The sequence below is a fragment of the Mchenga conophoros genome, linkage group LG5 (genome assembly GCF_057382185.1).
Source record: "Mchenga conophoros isolate Kocher_MC1m ecotype Shallow Benthic linkage group LG5, M_conophoros_male_GT1.1, whole genome shotgun sequence".
Lineage (NCBI taxonomy): Eukaryota > Metazoa > Chordata > Actinopteri > Cichliformes > Cichlidae > Mchenga > Mchenga conophoros.
The window spans coordinates 40083049-40100661 of NC_140530.1; the positions used below are offsets into that span (position 1 = coordinate 40083049).

Genomic DNA, 17613 nt, shown 5'->3' on the forward strand with positions numbered 1-17613 from the left:
TCTCTGTCACACACACACAGACACACACACACAGACACACACACACAGACACACACACACACACACACACTCTCAGACACACACACACACAGACACACACACACACACACACCCCCAATTTCAACATGCAAATACAGATTCAGGCAGCAGCAAGTAAAGGATGAAGGAAGGAAAGGGGACAGCATGGAGTGATGTAACGAAGGGGAGTGTGTGTGTGTGTGTCTGTGTGTGTGTGTGTGTGTGTCTGTGTGTGTGTGCGCGCAAAATGTGGTTTCATTAGTGTCTGTTACAGTGTAGGAGGAATTAGTTTTTTGCGTTTGTGTTTTCTTCTTCATGTTCTTATCCTCCTACACACAGACACACACACACACAGCACAGGTTGTATTTGTTGGGTTTAAACCAGTGAGGCAAGACTCACTCAGACACTTCAGTGCCAGGTGGGCGGGATCTTTGTTTCCCGCTATCTCTGTAACAGCAGCCAATCGCAGAGCAGGAAAGCTTGCCGAGCTTCCGTTGGCCTGCAGTAAGCTAGCGGCCTGTGACATCACACCTGTCTGTGATGTCACACCTCTGCTGCAGTCTCATTCGTCCTTTGCACAGCGAAGAAGCTTTTAGTCTGCTCAGCTCGTTTCTTTTATCTGTGCAGCTCCGTGTCAGAGCCGCAGTATTCCCACAGTATTCCCACAGTATTCCAGAGTATTCCCAGTATTCCCACAGTATTCCAGAGTATTCCCACAATATTCCCAGTATTCCCACAGTATTCCCACAGTATTCCCACAGTATTCCCACAGTATTCCAGAGTATTCCCAGTATTCCCACAGTATTCCAGAGTATTCCCACAATATTCCCAGTATTCCCACAGTATTCCCACAGTATTCCCACAGTATTCCAGAGTATTCCCAGTATTCCCACAGTATTCCCAGTATTCCACAGTATTCCAGAGTATTCCAGAGTATTTCCGCTGTCTTTCCGGAGTATTTAATCATTTACAGTAACTGTGTTATTAAGATGCTTGTGTTACATTTATTAAGGAACAAATCTGAAGATGATGAATCCTTTGGTTCTATCACAGCGGTGAGGGTGGAGCAGAGCTGAAAACAGAGTTTCCTGTGGCGTCCTGCACTCGTCGCCTACATGTGTGCGTTCGCTCTCTGTCGAGGTCCTAAAGCCTTTAAACCTGCAGTGCAGACGTCGCTGTATTTACTCTCAGGGCGGAGCCAATCAGCTTCTGATTACACCCCCGCCCTGTTAGCTGGAAAACAGGAGAGCAGTCTGTGGATGCAGTAAAGATGGCCGCCCTGCTGTCAGAGGGCGATGTGGCGTGTTCATGTGCGAGTGTTTTGTTTGGGAGCAGTCTCAGGGCAGTGTTCCTGATTCTGGGATGATTTTCCAGCCATTGAAGAAACAGGTTTCCTCCTGTGGTGGATGATCCTGCTGACTGACCTGGATAATATTTAAAGATCTGCTCTCAGGGTCCGTGCTGCCTCGTCTCCCTGTCAGGTGAAGGTTCCTGCTCTGCTAGTTTCAGTTCAGCTCATCTAGTTAATTTCCAGGTTGCTGTTTAGTTCCTGGGTCATCTTCCCCTGTACTAAGCCTCCCTGTGTGTCTACCTGTCATGTTTCATGTCTGTGTGGTTCTTGTTGTCAAGTTTGCGTCATGTCTGTGTCTCCATGTTTCCTGTTTTACTTTGAAAGAGTCTGGTGTTCCTTGTATTTAGTGTCTGTGTTTCATTCGGTGTGTGTCGCGTCGTCTGTGTAACCCTCCCAGTTACGTCTCGTCATAGTCGTCACAGTCATAGACGTGGTTGTTAAAGTGTCAGAGCTTCATCACGGTTTCATACTCTCGTATAGTGTTCAGTATCACAGGATAGTCGGTTTCCACTTTAGTTGCTTTGCCTTCTGTCATCAGCCAGAATAAAATCTCGCTTTTTGGTAAAGTCACGTCTCCTCGCCTGTGTCTGCTCTTGGGTCCTGCTCTAACCGGCACCCCCCGGCATTACATCAGGAGGCTGAAGGTCGCCGTGCACCACGAGCTTCCATCTCGTGTTTCCTGTTACGTCTTGAGGAGGCTGAATCGTGCCGTCCTGTTCTGCAGAGCAGGCTTCATGCTGAAGGCAGCAGGATCAGGCTGCGTGTGCTCAGCAGCGTCCTGTTCTCATGATGATAAGAGCTGTTTGCTGGAGCCTGAAGAGGGATTTGATGCCTCTGACTGTAGCGCAGGTACATTGTGTGTTTTCTCTGATGTGAATGGCTCATTCAGGATTTATCAATGAGAGGATACACTTGAAGCTCAGAGCCTCAGTGAAGAGATGGGCGAGCTGGAAATGAGATCAGAGCAAAGAACCCTCCTGAAGGACGGTCCGGCCCGCCGCCTACAGGACAGAAATCCTTTGAAACACTGATCCAAAAGCCCGCGGACGCTACGCGACCTCACAGAGAAAAACACATTACAAAACAGCGAACACGGAGACTCAGACTCCGGTGAGGTGATCAGAAAGACAAAGGCGACAACGAGAGATCGGAAACGCTGCTCAGATCAGCGCTCGAACTCACGGAGACTCTAAGTCTGCTCCGAGAGCGCCGAAAGGGCGGGAACTTCAGCGTGACCTCAAAGAAAGATGAATGACATCAGCTTAAAGAGACGACCACACGTGTGCAAGAACCCGCTGTTGATGGAGCGCTCGTATGCGCGACGCCCCGAACAGCGTTTCAGCGTCACCGGATCTGCTGCCACATGTCAGCACCTCATGAATAAATCAGACGAGGCCCTTTCTCCTCCCACGCACACGCCAAGGTCACTACGCCGCCATCACGGGGACTCAGACTGCTGCCGTCCAGCTGAATTAGATGTTTTCCACGTGTAGACAGGAAGGAGCCGCCAGCAGGAGGAGGCGGGTATTTGCAATGCTAATGTCTTTGCTTCATGCAGCAGGGATTTTATGGCACTGATGTTTGTTTCCACCTCCTCTCCTCACCTGTCAGCACACAGGACATCGTCCTCCTCTCCTCACCGCCGTGTTCAGTTGGGCTGCACTGATTGGTCGATTCATCGTTTTTCACTTAAAGGAAATAAACTCTGCATATGTTTCTGTTGCTGTGCTGATTTTACTCCATCCACAGGTACTGATCAATGAGTTAAACTGCAGGAATAAAGACATAAAGACCTGGATGGCCGCAAACTTTCTGCTTCTTGATTCAGATCAAACTGAGGTTATTGGCCCTGAAAATCGTAGAAATATGGTGTCTAAGCAGATAGGCCAATGCTAGGCTGATAGACGGACACAGTTTGTCTAACGATGAGCTCGAAGACAAGCAAGCCAGGGTCAGAGCCTCCATCCAGCCTGTAGCTGTTCAGGTCCTTGGGCTGTGTTTCCTGCACAGGATTTAAGGAGCCTGGAGCTGATAATAGCGGCTACGTGTTGGAGGTCATGGTGGAGGGAGAAGGTGGGTGTGGAGATGGGGCAGCTTATAACCCGAGATGGCTCTGACGCTCCTGCAGACTCCCCTCCCTGATTTCTCTCCTCCGCTCGCTCCGAACACTTTCTCTTCCTCTCTGTTTCCTGATGTCAGGACATACGTTATCTGACAGGATTTAATGTGATTTGTTGAGCAGACCATCAGTGCGCTCCCCGGGGTCATCAGTCGAAAAGGTCCATCAGAGCCTCCTCGACCCCCTGCACAGCGTGACAGCTGGTCCCAGGGTAATACAGGTGTATACACATGGAGGTCTCAGGGTTGTATAGTATGGTATCACTTAGTATGGTATCAGGACAGGGTCATGTGACTAGCTGCAGACCTCGTCACATGACCACTCCTGATCCACATGGTGCGTTTGCAGCAGACTGATGTCAGTTTAGGTGAACCTGCAAATATTTAACTCTGCTAAAAACTGAGCCTTAAACACCACGTACACCCGACATCGCCACCAATCAGATATGGGGGAGGAGCTTATTTATGCCCTTTGAAGGCAGTTGGAGCTCAGCTTCACTGAGTTGGTTCAGCCTGACTTTGACACAGAGCCGGGAAGCAAAGGGCGAATTGTTGGCGAATGACGTGTTTTCACACAGGTGACGCAAAGCGAAACCTGACTTCACATAGTAAGAGTGCAGCAGGGTCTACGACGAGGCTGCGACTGTTTCCTCCACCTAACGCCACCGAATGTCCGTGAAGAAGACCTCAGAAGGTGAAACGCCTCCAGTGCAGGACAAACATCAGTCTGAGGTTTGAGCTCCGAGCATCGCCCCTACTTTATGCTCGCTGCCGACACCGTCCGTGATTTGGTGTCGCTTCAACTTCGTGGGTTTTTGCAATGTGGCGCAGCCGTGTCTGCGAGTGCGCCGGTCCATACAGGAAACATCTGTGGACGTCACTCAGACCGAAAGCTTCCTGCAAATAAAAGTTTTGGCAAAGTTTCCCTTAAACTTTGAACAAAGTCCTGAAGAAGTATCAGCAGCAGCTTCCTGATGCTGTGAAGCTCAGACCGTAACTTCTGACACACTACGACGACCGCAGCCACGAAGACGTCCAGCTTCACGTCTGAGGTGACGTCTTTCCAAGGTCAAAGTTTCACTTCCTGTCCTGCTTTGAGAGGTTTCCTGAATCCTCCTCGCTCGTATTGTTCGGCTCTGAGGGACACTCAGGTGCACGCACCTGTCCGGGTCTCGGCTCTGCGGTTTCTACCTGGTGCTCTGATCTCTTCGTGAACTCTGAACTCGCTGTTCCTGCCGTCGATGGTTTTCCTCCACGCGCCTGCGCGCTCTGACACGCTGAGCTGAGTGAGCGTCGCTTCACCGCCACAGATGGTGGAAACGACGGGTGAGACCTCAGTGATGAAGGTTTATTAAAGAGCAGCTTTTATGGACATGATGAAGAGCCTCCGTCTGCACTTTGTGTTTACACACAGTTTTAATTTTTCACTTCATCAAACTTTATGCGTACGGCCTCTCGGGCAGGTCAGAGGTTCAAAGAGCGTCACGAGCGTCCAATTATTTGGATAAATGAACCAGTCTGTGCGCTGAGAGCGAGTCAATAAAATGAGAAGCAATCCAACAATAAATCCGCCACAAATGGAAATGAAGAGCCTCACAGAGCGCCGCGCTACAGCAGCAGAGGACATCAGCAAACCAACAGCGTGTCAAAACTTTATCGAAACGCCTCCCAGGACGCCACACGGTGACACGGACGTGGCGCCGAGACGAGAAACGTTTCCCTGTGAACCATAAAACACAGAAGTGTGCGGATGATTTCGCCAGGCGCCGACCGGACCGCAGCTGGGCCTGACGTAGATAAGTTGGAGTCTGTTTCAGCGTTTGCACCTGATGGAGTCGACCTCCACCTTTGTGCCTCACACAGAAACGGCAGGCTGCCTGACGCCGCCTCAGTGAGACGGCCATCTTTGATGTGGTTTCAGAGAAGAGGAGCACGTTTTCATTGGGGGGAGGGCTTTAAATGAGGGGGGAGGAGTCTGTCTGCAGCATGCTGGGCCAGACTCGTTGTTTACTACCAATTGTCCAATCAGAGCCGCAGGAGCAGCCGAGCGCTTGGCCCCACGTGACGGCGAGAAGACGGCAGTAACAGGAGTCATGTGAGAACATCGTAAGGACGCAGCAAGCATTTCAGCTGAAACACGCCGAAGAAAGAAAACGACCTTCATCGTGTCAGGAAAACAGCACAGGGACGCCACGAGTCACAGGGAAGCAAGGAGGCGAGGAAGGATGAAGACTGCGACAGAAAGGGAAGAAGTGCAAAGGAAATAGGAGGCAAGAGAAGTGAAGCAGAATTATAGAAACACAACGTGAAGCTGGAAGAGGCTCTGAGGCTGTCTGCTCAGGAGGAGGGTCACTCCAGCTCGGCTGAAAAGCTGCCAGATGTGCAGCACTCAGACAGATGTGTACAGACAAAGAGCCAAACAGCTGCAACAGAGCAGCGCCACCTACAGCTACAACCACAGACTGTATATGAGCGATGACGTCTGGAGGGCTCACTTCAGTCTGCATCCACAGAGACCTGCTGATCACTCAGCTCAAGCTCCGCCTCCTCACAGATGGACATTAAAGCAGGTGAGCTGATAAGAGCGCTGCCGTTTGGGCTCTATCAGTCGTGTCATCTTATCGCTGATTCACATCAGCCTCGCACAGACCTGACTGCACGATCGTGCGCACACCTGTCAGAGAGCAGCAGGTGTCCCTCCAGAGCTCAGAGTGGACTGTCACAGCTGAGGGCCAGCAGCTCACACAGGCTTTAAACAAACCACTGACTCCGCCTCCTCGCCGATGTTTGCCTTCGTCTGCTTGGAGCAGACAGACGCTGCTCTCGCTGCCCGTTTCTGACGTCCGTCACCTCTTTGTAACGAAGCAAACACACCTGTGTGTCCAGCTCGCACCTGCGGAGGTCTCCGACCCCGAGACCGTGGTCATCAGGGAGGAGCTTGTGTAAATCAGGGTGTCTTTTGCACGCGAGGCGCTGACAGACGGCAGGAACCCTCACCTGTGCACACGAGCTGCAGGTGGGGACTGCAGGGATGAAGATACTGTAGATGAGCTGGACACGTGCAGGTGTGTCTGCTGCCACAGCTTTGTAGAAGAAGACGTGCGTGCAGACTGTCGTGCAGGTAAACGCCGCGGGCTCATTAAACCTGCGTCAGGTGGTGGTGCAGGGCCTTGTGTTCCTTCAGAGCGCGGCCTAGTTTCTTGCTGACGTGACGCAGGAAGCGAGCAGCCTTTCTGCGGGTCTGAATATTCTCCCCGCTGCTCCCCTAACTCTCAGCCCCACCCCGCCTGCTGTGACTTCTCCCCGTTAATGGCGTCGCTCAGACTGTGACAGCAGGGCCATAACACATAAAGACAGTGGGCTGAACTCAGTGAAAGCCACTCTGGGAAGCCCATTACAGCACAGCCGTGCCTCTTTATGCATTCTTCCCGGGCCCGTATCGGCCCTCTATTGGGATCACGGGGCCACGGCTTCGGACACAGGGGCAATATACACACTGCATAAAACATTAATGGCGTGGCTCGGCCGGCTGCCGCTCTCTGCTGCAGGCGAGGGTCGAGAACACGGCGGGTAATAAAACACAATCCTTCACCGGCTCATAAAAAGTGTCGAGAGTTTGCTTCTGAGTGAGGCGAGCTTCCCGAGTCTCTTTACTGCCGCTGACACGAGCGAGCGGCGTGACTGAAATACAGCCGTCACCAGGACGGTACCTACTACACAGCTCTAAAGGGTTAAAGGTCAGAGGTCAGCAGCAGTGGAGATGGATGAACCTCTGCTCGTTCAGGAGTCAGGCTGTTAAGACAGACAGAGATTGATAGTATGATTCAGTGCAGAGAGGTCTGTTAACACATAGTGAGGAAGAAACACCCAGTGCATCATGGGAATCCAGCCTACGTCTATTGCAGCATAACTAAGGGAGGATTCAGGGTCACCTGGTCCAGCCCTAACTATATGCTTTAGCAAAAAGGAAAGTTTGAAGCCTGATCTTGAAAGTAGAGATAGTGTCTGTCTCCTGAATCCAAACTGGAAGCTGGTTCCACAGAAGAGGGGCCTGAAAACTGAAGGCTCTCCCTCCCATTCTACTTTTAAATACTCTAGGAACAACAAGTAGGCCTGCAGAGCGAGAGCGAAGTGCTCTAATAGGGTGATATGGTACTACAAGGTCATTAAGATAAGATGGGGCCTGATTATTTAAGACCTTGTATGTGAGGAGCAGGATTTTGAATTCTGGATTTAACAGGAAGCCAAAACAGGAGAAATCTGCTCTCTTTCTAGTCCCTGTCAGGACTCTTGCTGATGTTGCACAAATGGAAGAACGCAGTCTTACATATTTGTTTAATATGTGCGTTGAAGGACATGTCCTGGTCAAAAATGACTCCAAGGTTCCTCACAGTGTTACTGGAACAAAACACCTCTGAGATGAAACCATTAACTAACCCCGTTCTCCCCTCTCTCTCCCACCAGCTGTACATCCAGACCACCACGCTGACCATCTCCATGAACCTCAGCGCGTCCGTGGCCCTCGGCATGCTCTACATGCCCAAAGTCTACGTCATCATCTTCCACCCGGAGCTCAACGTGCAGAAGAGGAAACGATCCTTCAAGGCCGTCGTCACGGCCGCCACCATGTCGTCCCGGCTGTCGCACAAGGCCAGTGACCGGCCCAACGGAGAGGCCAAGACGGAGCTGTGCGAGAACGTCGACCCCAGCAGTAAGTACCTGACACCGCACAGTTAGAAGAGCTCATCCAAACACCTCGAGTGACGTCTCAAAGGTTCTGTTTCTCTCACAGAAAAGAGAGCGCTTTCTGTGAGTTTAACCGTTTTATCAGATTCATTTTTTTGGTACTTCGAATGATCTGGAATAAATCCAAACCTCAGGTGTTTCGTTCAGATCATAAATAAAATTCTGCGGCTAAAACGTTTCTTTGAAATTTGAGCATAAAACTGAAGATGTCACAGACTTGTTCCCTGTTGTTCCCGGAGGTGAAACGTTGACCCTGAACACGATGTTTAAATCTGCCTGTGACGAGTCTGTGGAGCCGGCGTGTGTTTGGACGTCCTGATCGCCGCTTTCAGGCAGACACTCAGTTTCTGTGCTTCAGGCTGAATGAATGAAGCGATGAAAATGCATGAGTGCATGTGCTAATCACGTCTCTGAATACAAACCGGCTTTTATTTTTGCAGCCCTGTCTCCAAGAACTAACGTTTATATGCTGAACACCAGCGTGGGTCTAAACCTGCGTGATGATTGGCTCGTTAGGATACATTATCGGCCTCGTTGTCCTCGTTAGCGTCTCTCCAAACTTCTGAAATACATGAAAAGTCAGATTTTCAGGATCTGTGGGGCGGATTAGCAGCTGATCTCACAGAAAGCAGGGAGTCTGTGTTTGAATGAGCTCCAGTTAATACTGAGAAATCTGAGACATGGATTTAATGTAAAGGCTGAAGAGGACGACTCTGCTGATTCCTGTCATTAACTGAACACGCCCACAGTTTTAATCAATGAGCTAAATGTCTGTAAGAATAATCCATCTGAAACAGAAGTACACGCAGTACGGCTCACGCTGTGCGCTGCCCCTCAGCAGGCTTCCTAACGCTGGCCAATCAGAAGAAGGTGGGCCTTAAAGAGACAGAGGATGAACTAGCGAGCTGCACCAAAGTCCGGGGCTTTTTGAACTGTGACTCATGCAAAGCTGCTCCAGCAGAGTGTGAGATAAGAGGAGATATTTAACCTTTACCATCGTGAGGTAACACCGCTCCCAGGGTGGAGCTCCGTGAGCCCCGCAGCCACCCCGGCCACCTCGCCACCAGGCCTAGGCGTCTTTTCTGGGAGGGCTGCTGCTCACTAACTCTGGGCCACATGTAACTTCCTTTAGTTCCACAGAGACGCTGAAACAACAGGTTTATCAGTCATTCCTTCATCAAAGTGACGAATCGTTTTCAAACAGTAAACTCGCCGGTATGGGTTCACACTCAGACGTGTCGACGATGGACCGTCGCTCTGATCCTTCTCCTCTCAGAACAAATCAGCTGAACATATCAAACCAAGAAACGTCTCCGTGACATCATCAGTGACATCATTCAGACTGATGATGTTGGAGTGAACGGGGCTGCGGGGGCCTGTTCTGCTCTGTCCTCCAGTGCATGGAGCAGAAATCCATCTGAGCCAGAAACGGCGTTTACAACATTTTTCCTGCTTTCGTGGCGAGCTGATGTCACCTCGTCACAGGTTTCATCACCCGCAGGCGCAGCCTGACAAAGGACCGGAAGTTTCCTGTGGGCGGAGCCAATCACCATCACATGACAGGAAGAGGCGGCTGACAGCAGACCAAACTGAGCTCGAGGTCATTAATGCTTCAGCGTGAGCTCACAGGCTGCAGCTACACGAGTCCTAACAGGAAGTCAGCCATTCTGGAGACACCTAAATGTCCTCGGAGACGCTCCTGAACTCGATCACAGCTGCTGAGTGACGCTAAAGGAACGCGAGGTGGGAACGAGCAGGTGCAGGACGAGGATGCGCTCCTGACGCCGCTGAGAAACGCCGCAGTAATAGCAGAGTCAGCGGAAAGCTTCGGCTCGCAGCTTCTCAGAAATAGTTGAATAGTTGAAATTACATGTCTGTGTGATCAAATTACCAGCTCACAGTGGGGTTCCCTCTGGGACCACTCACCAAATCATGTTTTTCTCCCCCTCACAGGCTAATTTCATAATTTATCAGAGGTAAGAGCAAATTAATCTTCTGCTTCTGCTTTGCTGTCCCGACCTTGATCCATTTTCTCCTGGAGGTCTGAGGAGGAGGAGAGAGACCCGAGTGGGGAGGGGATGTAAAAGTGACGTCCTCGGCTCTTTACCGCCCTCTTTCAACCGACTTTAACTTTTACACGAGGAGGTTGTAGCGTGGCGCTCCGAGCGGCAGATTTAAGGCCGTCCTCCGGTGCTTTAACTGCACGTCCGACCCCCAGTGACCTCCGGGGTTCCTGCGCCGCTCCTGAGTCCATCAGGATGTAAAGTGTGCAGCTGTTGAACCTGCTGTGAAACATCCAGCCGACGCAGCAGGCCTTCATCCAGCTTTGGGCTCTGCACGTGCTCAGAGAGTGTCCCAGTCATGGCCAATCCAGAGCTCCCAGAGCCCCCGTGAGACCACTGTGTCCGCCACCTCACCCGGGACCCTCACACAGCCCACCGGGCTTTCGCCACACCGAGTGATCGGGCAGATCGAGGAGCCTAAGTTTGGTTGTTTCCTGATGTGCAGGATCTTCCTGTTGAACCTCTGAAGCCCTTCTCGGGACCCCTGACGCAGAGACGGCTCTGCCTCAGTGAGCTAATTTAATACACCGTGTCACCAGGGGAAAGCGCGCATGTAGCTCCTCCCACACCACAGATGTCAGGATTTAAAACGTATGCTTGATTTGTGGAGCTGCATTAAAGAAATATAGACACAAATGGGCACCAAGTCCCAGAATCAGCAGCCGTGGTGGTAACGTGATCCACGCACGCGTATCGGCTCGAACAAGAGGCTGTAACTGCAGCTCGCACGCCGCCTGTGCAGGCGTGGCGTTTCTGTAACGTGCTGAGCTCTCTGCTCTTCATGATGGCAGAGTACAAATGCAAACATCAGCTTTCAGAGTCCAGAGTTCCTCAGTGGCCGTGACGGCGGCCGTCTGCAGGGTCTGTCAATAAGAATCACTCCTGTCCTCGTCCTGCAGACATCGCAGAGGAGACGCCAGAATCTGAGAAACAGTGGCGGTAAAACCGGGTCCTGGTCTGATTGATTAATCTGGATCAGCTTCAGCTGCTCTCAGTAAAACTCGGGAGGCTCCTCGAGGCGCCGTGGCTGTAACCATAAATAATGACACCCCCGCGGGAAAACCTCAGTGGCGCAGCCCGAGGCCCCGTCATAATTACAGCACATCAGTCACTGTAGTTAGTTATGGCAGAGCCATCTGTGGGCCGGCCCACGCTCGCCACTCCGCCTCCCCTCTCATTCGGCCTCGAGCGTCTCAGCGCTCCCCTCCTCCTTCACTTTGTAAATCCTCTCTTTCCTCCTCCTACTCCTCACCTCCGTCTCCATCCTCCCCGCTCCTCCAGCTGATTCCACCACAAAGACCGCTTTCTCGCTGTACGAGGCCTCGCCGCCTCTCTCTCCACGCCGCCGGCAGAGGCCGAGACGAACGTTTATTTTTGGAGCGATTTGACTTTCCAACACTTCCGCGGTCTGTGAGTCAGCAGCTGTGAAAACAGCCCAGTGCAGCAGCACGCCGAGGCCAGAGATGGCCGACTGATCCATAACAGGACCGCGGCGGATTTCTGAGCGTCGTGACGGTAATCAGATCCTCATTAGTGGGCCTCATGTGACCACACCCCCAAAAGCCTGTAGGAGAACCGGCGGTAGTATCTTGTGTTTCCAGCAGGGGGAGCAGCCACAGGTGAAGCTCATCAATTATTCCTGTTGATATTCTGTCATTGAGCTGAGCCTGTGTGTAAAAGTGTGACACAGGTTTGTATACACGCGTGTGTGAAAGGTCATACAGACTGGCGTTTTCTCCCCTCTGTAACGATGAGGCCGAGAGCGACCAGCTCCCTGACCGATGCTCCTCAACGAGTAATCTCACTCTCTGCACGGAGCAGAAATAAACGTGTTTCCCAGACGTCGGATTTCTGGGGTCTGTGAGTTTTCTGAGACGCTTTCAGCTGCGTTAAAGGAGACTCATTATCATTTAATCTGGAACCATTATTTTAGGCCTAATTATAGCCAGACTGACTGTTTATGATGAGTGTTGCACAGAAACAGTCTGACTGCAGACGGGGGGGTGGGGGGGGGAGAATGAACAGAAACGTCTTCTTTTTTTTGACTGAGTTAATTTATTCGGTTATCGAAGCATGCGCGCCTCAGATCATCAGGCTCCGCCCACCGCTGTCAGACGAGCTGGAGATGTTGCTCCTGAATGTGAATGAGACACAAAGTCAGAGCTGCTCAATATGCAAACGCAGCCGTTTTCTCTTTTATCTGCCACGATTGATGGCGGCTCCTGGTTCCCAGCCATTCGTCACCGGACGAATGCTGAGGGTCAAGTGCCAGCGGGGGGGCTGCAGCAGGGAGATATGGAGGTGGTGGAGCTGCACAGCTCACCTTGAACCCCTCGAACACGTCACGCTCAGCTTCCTGCGTCATTCAGGAGCCGCGTGCTAACTCTGCAGAGCTTCAGCACCGACACGGATCAGGTGTCTGCAGGAGCTCGGCTGGACCGCACACCCACAGCAACGCACCATATTTACTCACAGATAAATCCACGGCAGGGAACAGATGTTACAGGTTTGTGCTACAAACGAGCAACGTGGCGAGTGCTTTAATGAAGAGAGCGCGGCGAGCCGATCGAGTGTTACAGGCAGGAACATGTTAGAGACTGATCCTTGAGTTTATTCCAGGTGCAAAACACAGGGAGCCGAATATTTCAATGAACTCTAATAACAATGTTTGCGTCACACAGCCAACAGTACAGCAGCATGTTTGCCGTCCTCCATCAGAGGCTGAAGCTCGTCGTAGGACTGCCACCGCGGGCCGACACCTGAACACGCGTTTGATTCACGGCTCAGCGAGCTGTTAGTGAAACACCTGCAGCTGGAGGTGTTCTCCAGGTCTGTGGGCACGTCATGTTGAAATGACGGCGCTGTTGTGGGGGCGTAATCCATGAAATCTACGGCATGGAGACACGAGGCAGGCTGTTCCCACTGAGTACAAGTACAAAAACACACAAAAGTACACAAACCTTTCAAACATCCATGAACTCTTTATTTACCAGCGTGTATTTACAGGCCCGACGGACGTCTTTCATCAGTTTGGCTTTAAATTTAAAACCGTTTGAATTTTGCAGTCATTTGAAGATTTGCTTATAAGATGGTAAATAAAGGGTTAAAAGCATTTTTCCAAGATGTGAAGACTCTACTGAGCATGTGCAGATGAATGATCCCTCACAGATTCAGTCTTTTCATCAGCTGCCATCTTTCCATCTTCAGCTCTTTAGCGCCACCTGTGGCTCAAAGTTAGACCCACCGCAGCGGCTGATCGGTCGACCCTCAGATAAGCCCACACTCCTTTTGTTTCTCCCTCTGCTGCAGATGCTTTTGAGTTATGACCTCTCACCGTCCCGTCCTCCCTGCTGAGAGTTCATAATTCAAGCTTTACTTACCCGAACGTCTGTCATCACCTCATCCCTGCTCCATCATTAACCTTCACCTCTGCTCTTCAAGCAGCCGTGAGGACCGAATCTGACCTCTGTGTCTCCTGCCGTCCCCAGGTCCAGCAGCTAAGAAGAAGTACGTGAGCTACAACAACCTCGTGATCTAACGGCGCTCCTCCGTCACTGCAGAGCGAGATGTCTGATCTCCTGCAAGAAGGACGAGCAACGGGAGAAAAGCGGCGACGTGCAGGACTTTTTCTTTCTCTTCTTTTGGTCTCATGTGCTTCACCGCCCATCGGAGACGTTCAGGTGCAAAGCGGAGCGTGGTGGGACGACCTCTGAACTCTGACCCCTCCGGGTCGAGAAAAGCTCCAGAAATAAAAATCTAATTGTTTTGTCGTTGAAGTGATGCCAGTGGTTGTGAGGTCGAACGCGGCGGATGCATCGGGCGGCGATGACTGGGCGGCGCCGATGGGCTCCGTGCCGCCGGTGATGTCAAACGAAGTGTGAGCCCGCCCCCTCGTGTCTCTTTATGTACTTCCAAACTGCAAGTTCTCACCTTCCTGTCCGCGTGTGTAGTTCTTTATGGCTTATATGTCGGCCTCTTTCCGTTGGTTTGATTTCTGTTGGTTTGTAAGACGGCTGCGGTTGCCATGCCGACGACAGATGTACTTTGCTTCTCGGTTTTATTGAAGCCATATTCTTCTTCGCTCGGAGATTTGGAGGGCTTCGCTCGCGCTGCCACCTGGACTCAGATTTTTATCCTGCAAACGTGAGAAAAAAAAGCCTCTGAAAACAAAGTTTTATGACTCACTCGGCTCGTTTGCTCCTGACTACATATCCCAGAATCCACTGGGCTGCATGCAGGAAACAGCTGCAGGGCTGAAGGCAGCAGAGGATTTTACAGTGCCCGCTCTGGGGGTGTCTGCTGGCAGTTAGCCACTGTGTAGCCTCGGAGCGGTACCTGCACCGTCCTGACCCCAGTCCTCTTACTCCACCCACACCCCTGCGGGTGGAGTAAGAGGACTTATTTTACTCTTTCTTGGACTTGGCCTGTTCCCATCAATCAGGGACCAAACATGGTTTTATTGTCCCCCTGAAAAAGACAAGAGGTCGTTTCAAAAATACACAATCATTGAAATAAACTTCTTTAATAAACATGATTAAAAAGTATCATACCTGAGCTGCATGGTCACAAGCTTACGTCCGTGCTGTTGGCCCCTGCAGCTCCACCCTCAGCCTCTTTTACCAGCTACTACAGCGTTTACCCATCACAGTCTATTCATTAAAAAATCTTCACGGTGGAAATCAGAGTTTAAAAAACAGATGAAATCCAAACAGTGAAACAGAGTAAAAGAGGTTGAAGCCTTTTGGAGAGTCGTGCTCCATTTTTTTTTGCTTATATGTCGACGATCTGATGCTCTGAAAGTTAAAACGAACGACTGGGAGCGCCGAGACCTGCTTTACCCTCTGCTTCCTGTTTGGACCTCAGTCACGCCGGCCTGGAGACGGTTACTCGCACGAGCAGATTAACGAGGTTTATTCCAGGTGAGAATCAGCTGAATGAAGCAAACCCTCAGTGTTGTGAGAAACGGCGTTTTCAGAGGCTTTGACAAACACAGCAGGTCTGACCGTTCAGCTGGCCGTGACACGGAGCCAAAACAGTTTTTAAGTGTTTTTAAAGCCGTTCGTGGTCACCTGATGAAACATTCCCTCCCCGACATGCGTGTTCTTCTCCACACACTGTTTGTAGGTGTTTGATGGCGGCGGTGGGGGTGAGGGGCGGACCCTTACCCCGAGGGAGCCTCCTTCGGTCCAGGCTGAGTCTCTGCTGATTTCATGGACTAAAAAAACCAACTAAAGGTGTCGATGTCGAGGTTGTCAATGCATGCCTGATATGTTTGATGTTGAACCAGAAAAAAAGTTCTGTGCCACAGTCGATCCCACCTGTCTGCTCCGAATCGTCCGTTCTTCGGTTCCTCGGAAACGTTCTCGCTCGGCAGAATGCGGCTTTGTTCGGTTTCTTATTCCCTGCGGGAGAAACACACGGAGAATATATATTTAAAAAAGAAAAACACGTTTTAAAAAGTGGAAGCATGTATGTTTTCTACTGTTTGTACTTGGTATATTCATGTTGCCCTTGCTGCTTATGTGCCAATGTTGTGGGAGAGATTTACATTTGGCCACTCATGCAACTATTCTGTGGTGTCGTCCAAGAATGTATCAACATGAAATAAAACATTTGGTTATTTTTTTTAGAAACGCCGTCTGTGTATCCATGACGACCCTGAAACACGCTCTCGTGTGACCCTTCACAGCAGCTTTGCATGATTCACTGTTCACAATAATCCTTCTTTATCTTACAGCCCGTCACTTCCTAGTCTAAAAAAAGGCCCCTCCCCCTTCCTTAAATCCAGCTTTCTTCTGATTGGCTGCCTCTTAAGACGCTCCTTAAGATGACCATATAAGAATGTTTCTTCACTATGAGGAAGTCCTGCTCAGCTCGCTTGAGCGGCTGCACGACGCACGCCGTCCGGCTGGTCACCAGCACAGAGAAGCTGCTCTCTGAGCGACTGAGAGCGGCGAAAGACGTGATGTCAGCCTGTGAGCTGCAGCGTCACCTATACATGCGCGTATACGTGCACATGTGCAGTAAAGCAAACAGAATGGAGCTCTGTGTCTGCAGACGGCGAGCGCACAGCACAGATAAGCTGCGCTCGCCTGGCCTCTCCACGTCTTTATCTCCAACATGGAGATAAGCTGCTGCGTGGAGAAAAGATGGAGGTCGAGGAGGTCGGCGATAAGACCGCATCTGCCCGGCCATCAGCCAAACGTGGAGGTCAATGGAAGCACTGCCCGTGGTCAGAGAGGTCGCCGCGTCACTGCAAACTCGCAGACACTCAATGATTTACATGTCGAGGAAATCCGTGAAAGACGCTTCGTCTTGTCTGGCGCCGCGTGGAAACAGCACACGCTGCAGCTGACCTCGAACACAGCGTTCACACACACCGAACACACGCCCCCCAGAGCACATCCAGGTTATTTATGAGATTATATCCACTGCAAGTGTCACTCGTGTGGACGTGTGAAACGTGTAACAGGTCCACTCAGAATGAACTCCCTGATGCTTCAACCCCACATGAGAAGAGTCCAGAGAGATCCTCCACGTGCTCGCTTGAACCCTGCCAGCCTCTCAGAGAGCCTGCGCTCCGTGGTTTACATGTCCCGGTGGAAAAAGGCCGGAATACTGATCCACTTTTTAAAGAGGAAGAAGAAAATCAGAAGAAACAAACTTCTCCTTGTGCGTCTCTTTGCAGTTAGCCCCGCCCCCTGAAGCCCTGCCAGTAACGATAGAGCAGGACTTTGGCCGCCTCCCCCCGCACGTCCTCCTCAGCCTGCCTGAGCCGCAGATAAGAGCGGCTGTGGGGAGGGCTCGGCTTCGTGTGGATTCACATAACTAACCTTTGGTGTCCAATTAGATTAGCCGCCGCCAAACCAATTAGTGTTTCTGTGAGGAAGGAGGAGATGCCAGCAGTCGTATTAGCACTGATATCCTCGCAGCAGGCAAACATGCTGACGGAGCTCTTCAGCAGCCACTGCAGTGGAAAATGCAGCTTGTTTGCAATAAGAGAAAAAAGTTTTGGAGCTGGAACAAAAAGCGTCCGGCTTTAACGAGTCAGAGGAGCCTGACAGCGAGGCCGGGTTCATTTCCTGTCCCGAGGAGACAAACGCAGCTCATCCATTAATGAAGCGCGCCGTTTATCGCCCTTCCAGCCCGGACCGCTGCGAGCACCACGAAGCATCGTTTAAAGCAATCAGAGCAGCTTCGCTGTCACGCTCCGGAGCGCTGAGCTCTTTGGGGCGTTTGGGAGGAAACAGGAAGTAAGCGTTGCCACGGTTCAGTAAACTAGTCCCCGGGCGACAGCTTGAATCACCTGAGCACGA

General features: G+C 51.2%; 1 protein-coding gene across 2 annotated transcripts in view; it reads left to right on the forward strand.

The window, feature by feature from the left end:
- The window catches only part of grm7 (glutamate metabotropic receptor 7), a 148065-nt gene extending 132135 nt beyond the window's left edge, over positions 1-15930 (forward strand). Inside the window, exons 9-11 of one of the 2 annotated variants that reach the window (XM_085275345.1) lie at positions 7953-8199; positions 10188-10210; positions 13786-15930. In XM_085275345.1, coding sequence (XP_085131471.1) covers positions 7953-8199; positions 10188-10192 — 252 coding nt within the window. In that variant the 3' untranslated portion in view covers positions 10193-10210; positions 13786-15930. The remainder of the gene's footprint in view (positions 1-7952; positions 8200-10187; positions 10211-13785) is intronic. The other variant, XM_085275344.1, reaches the window with a different exon arrangement.
- The last annotated feature ends 1683 nt before the right edge of the window (positions 15931-17613 follow it).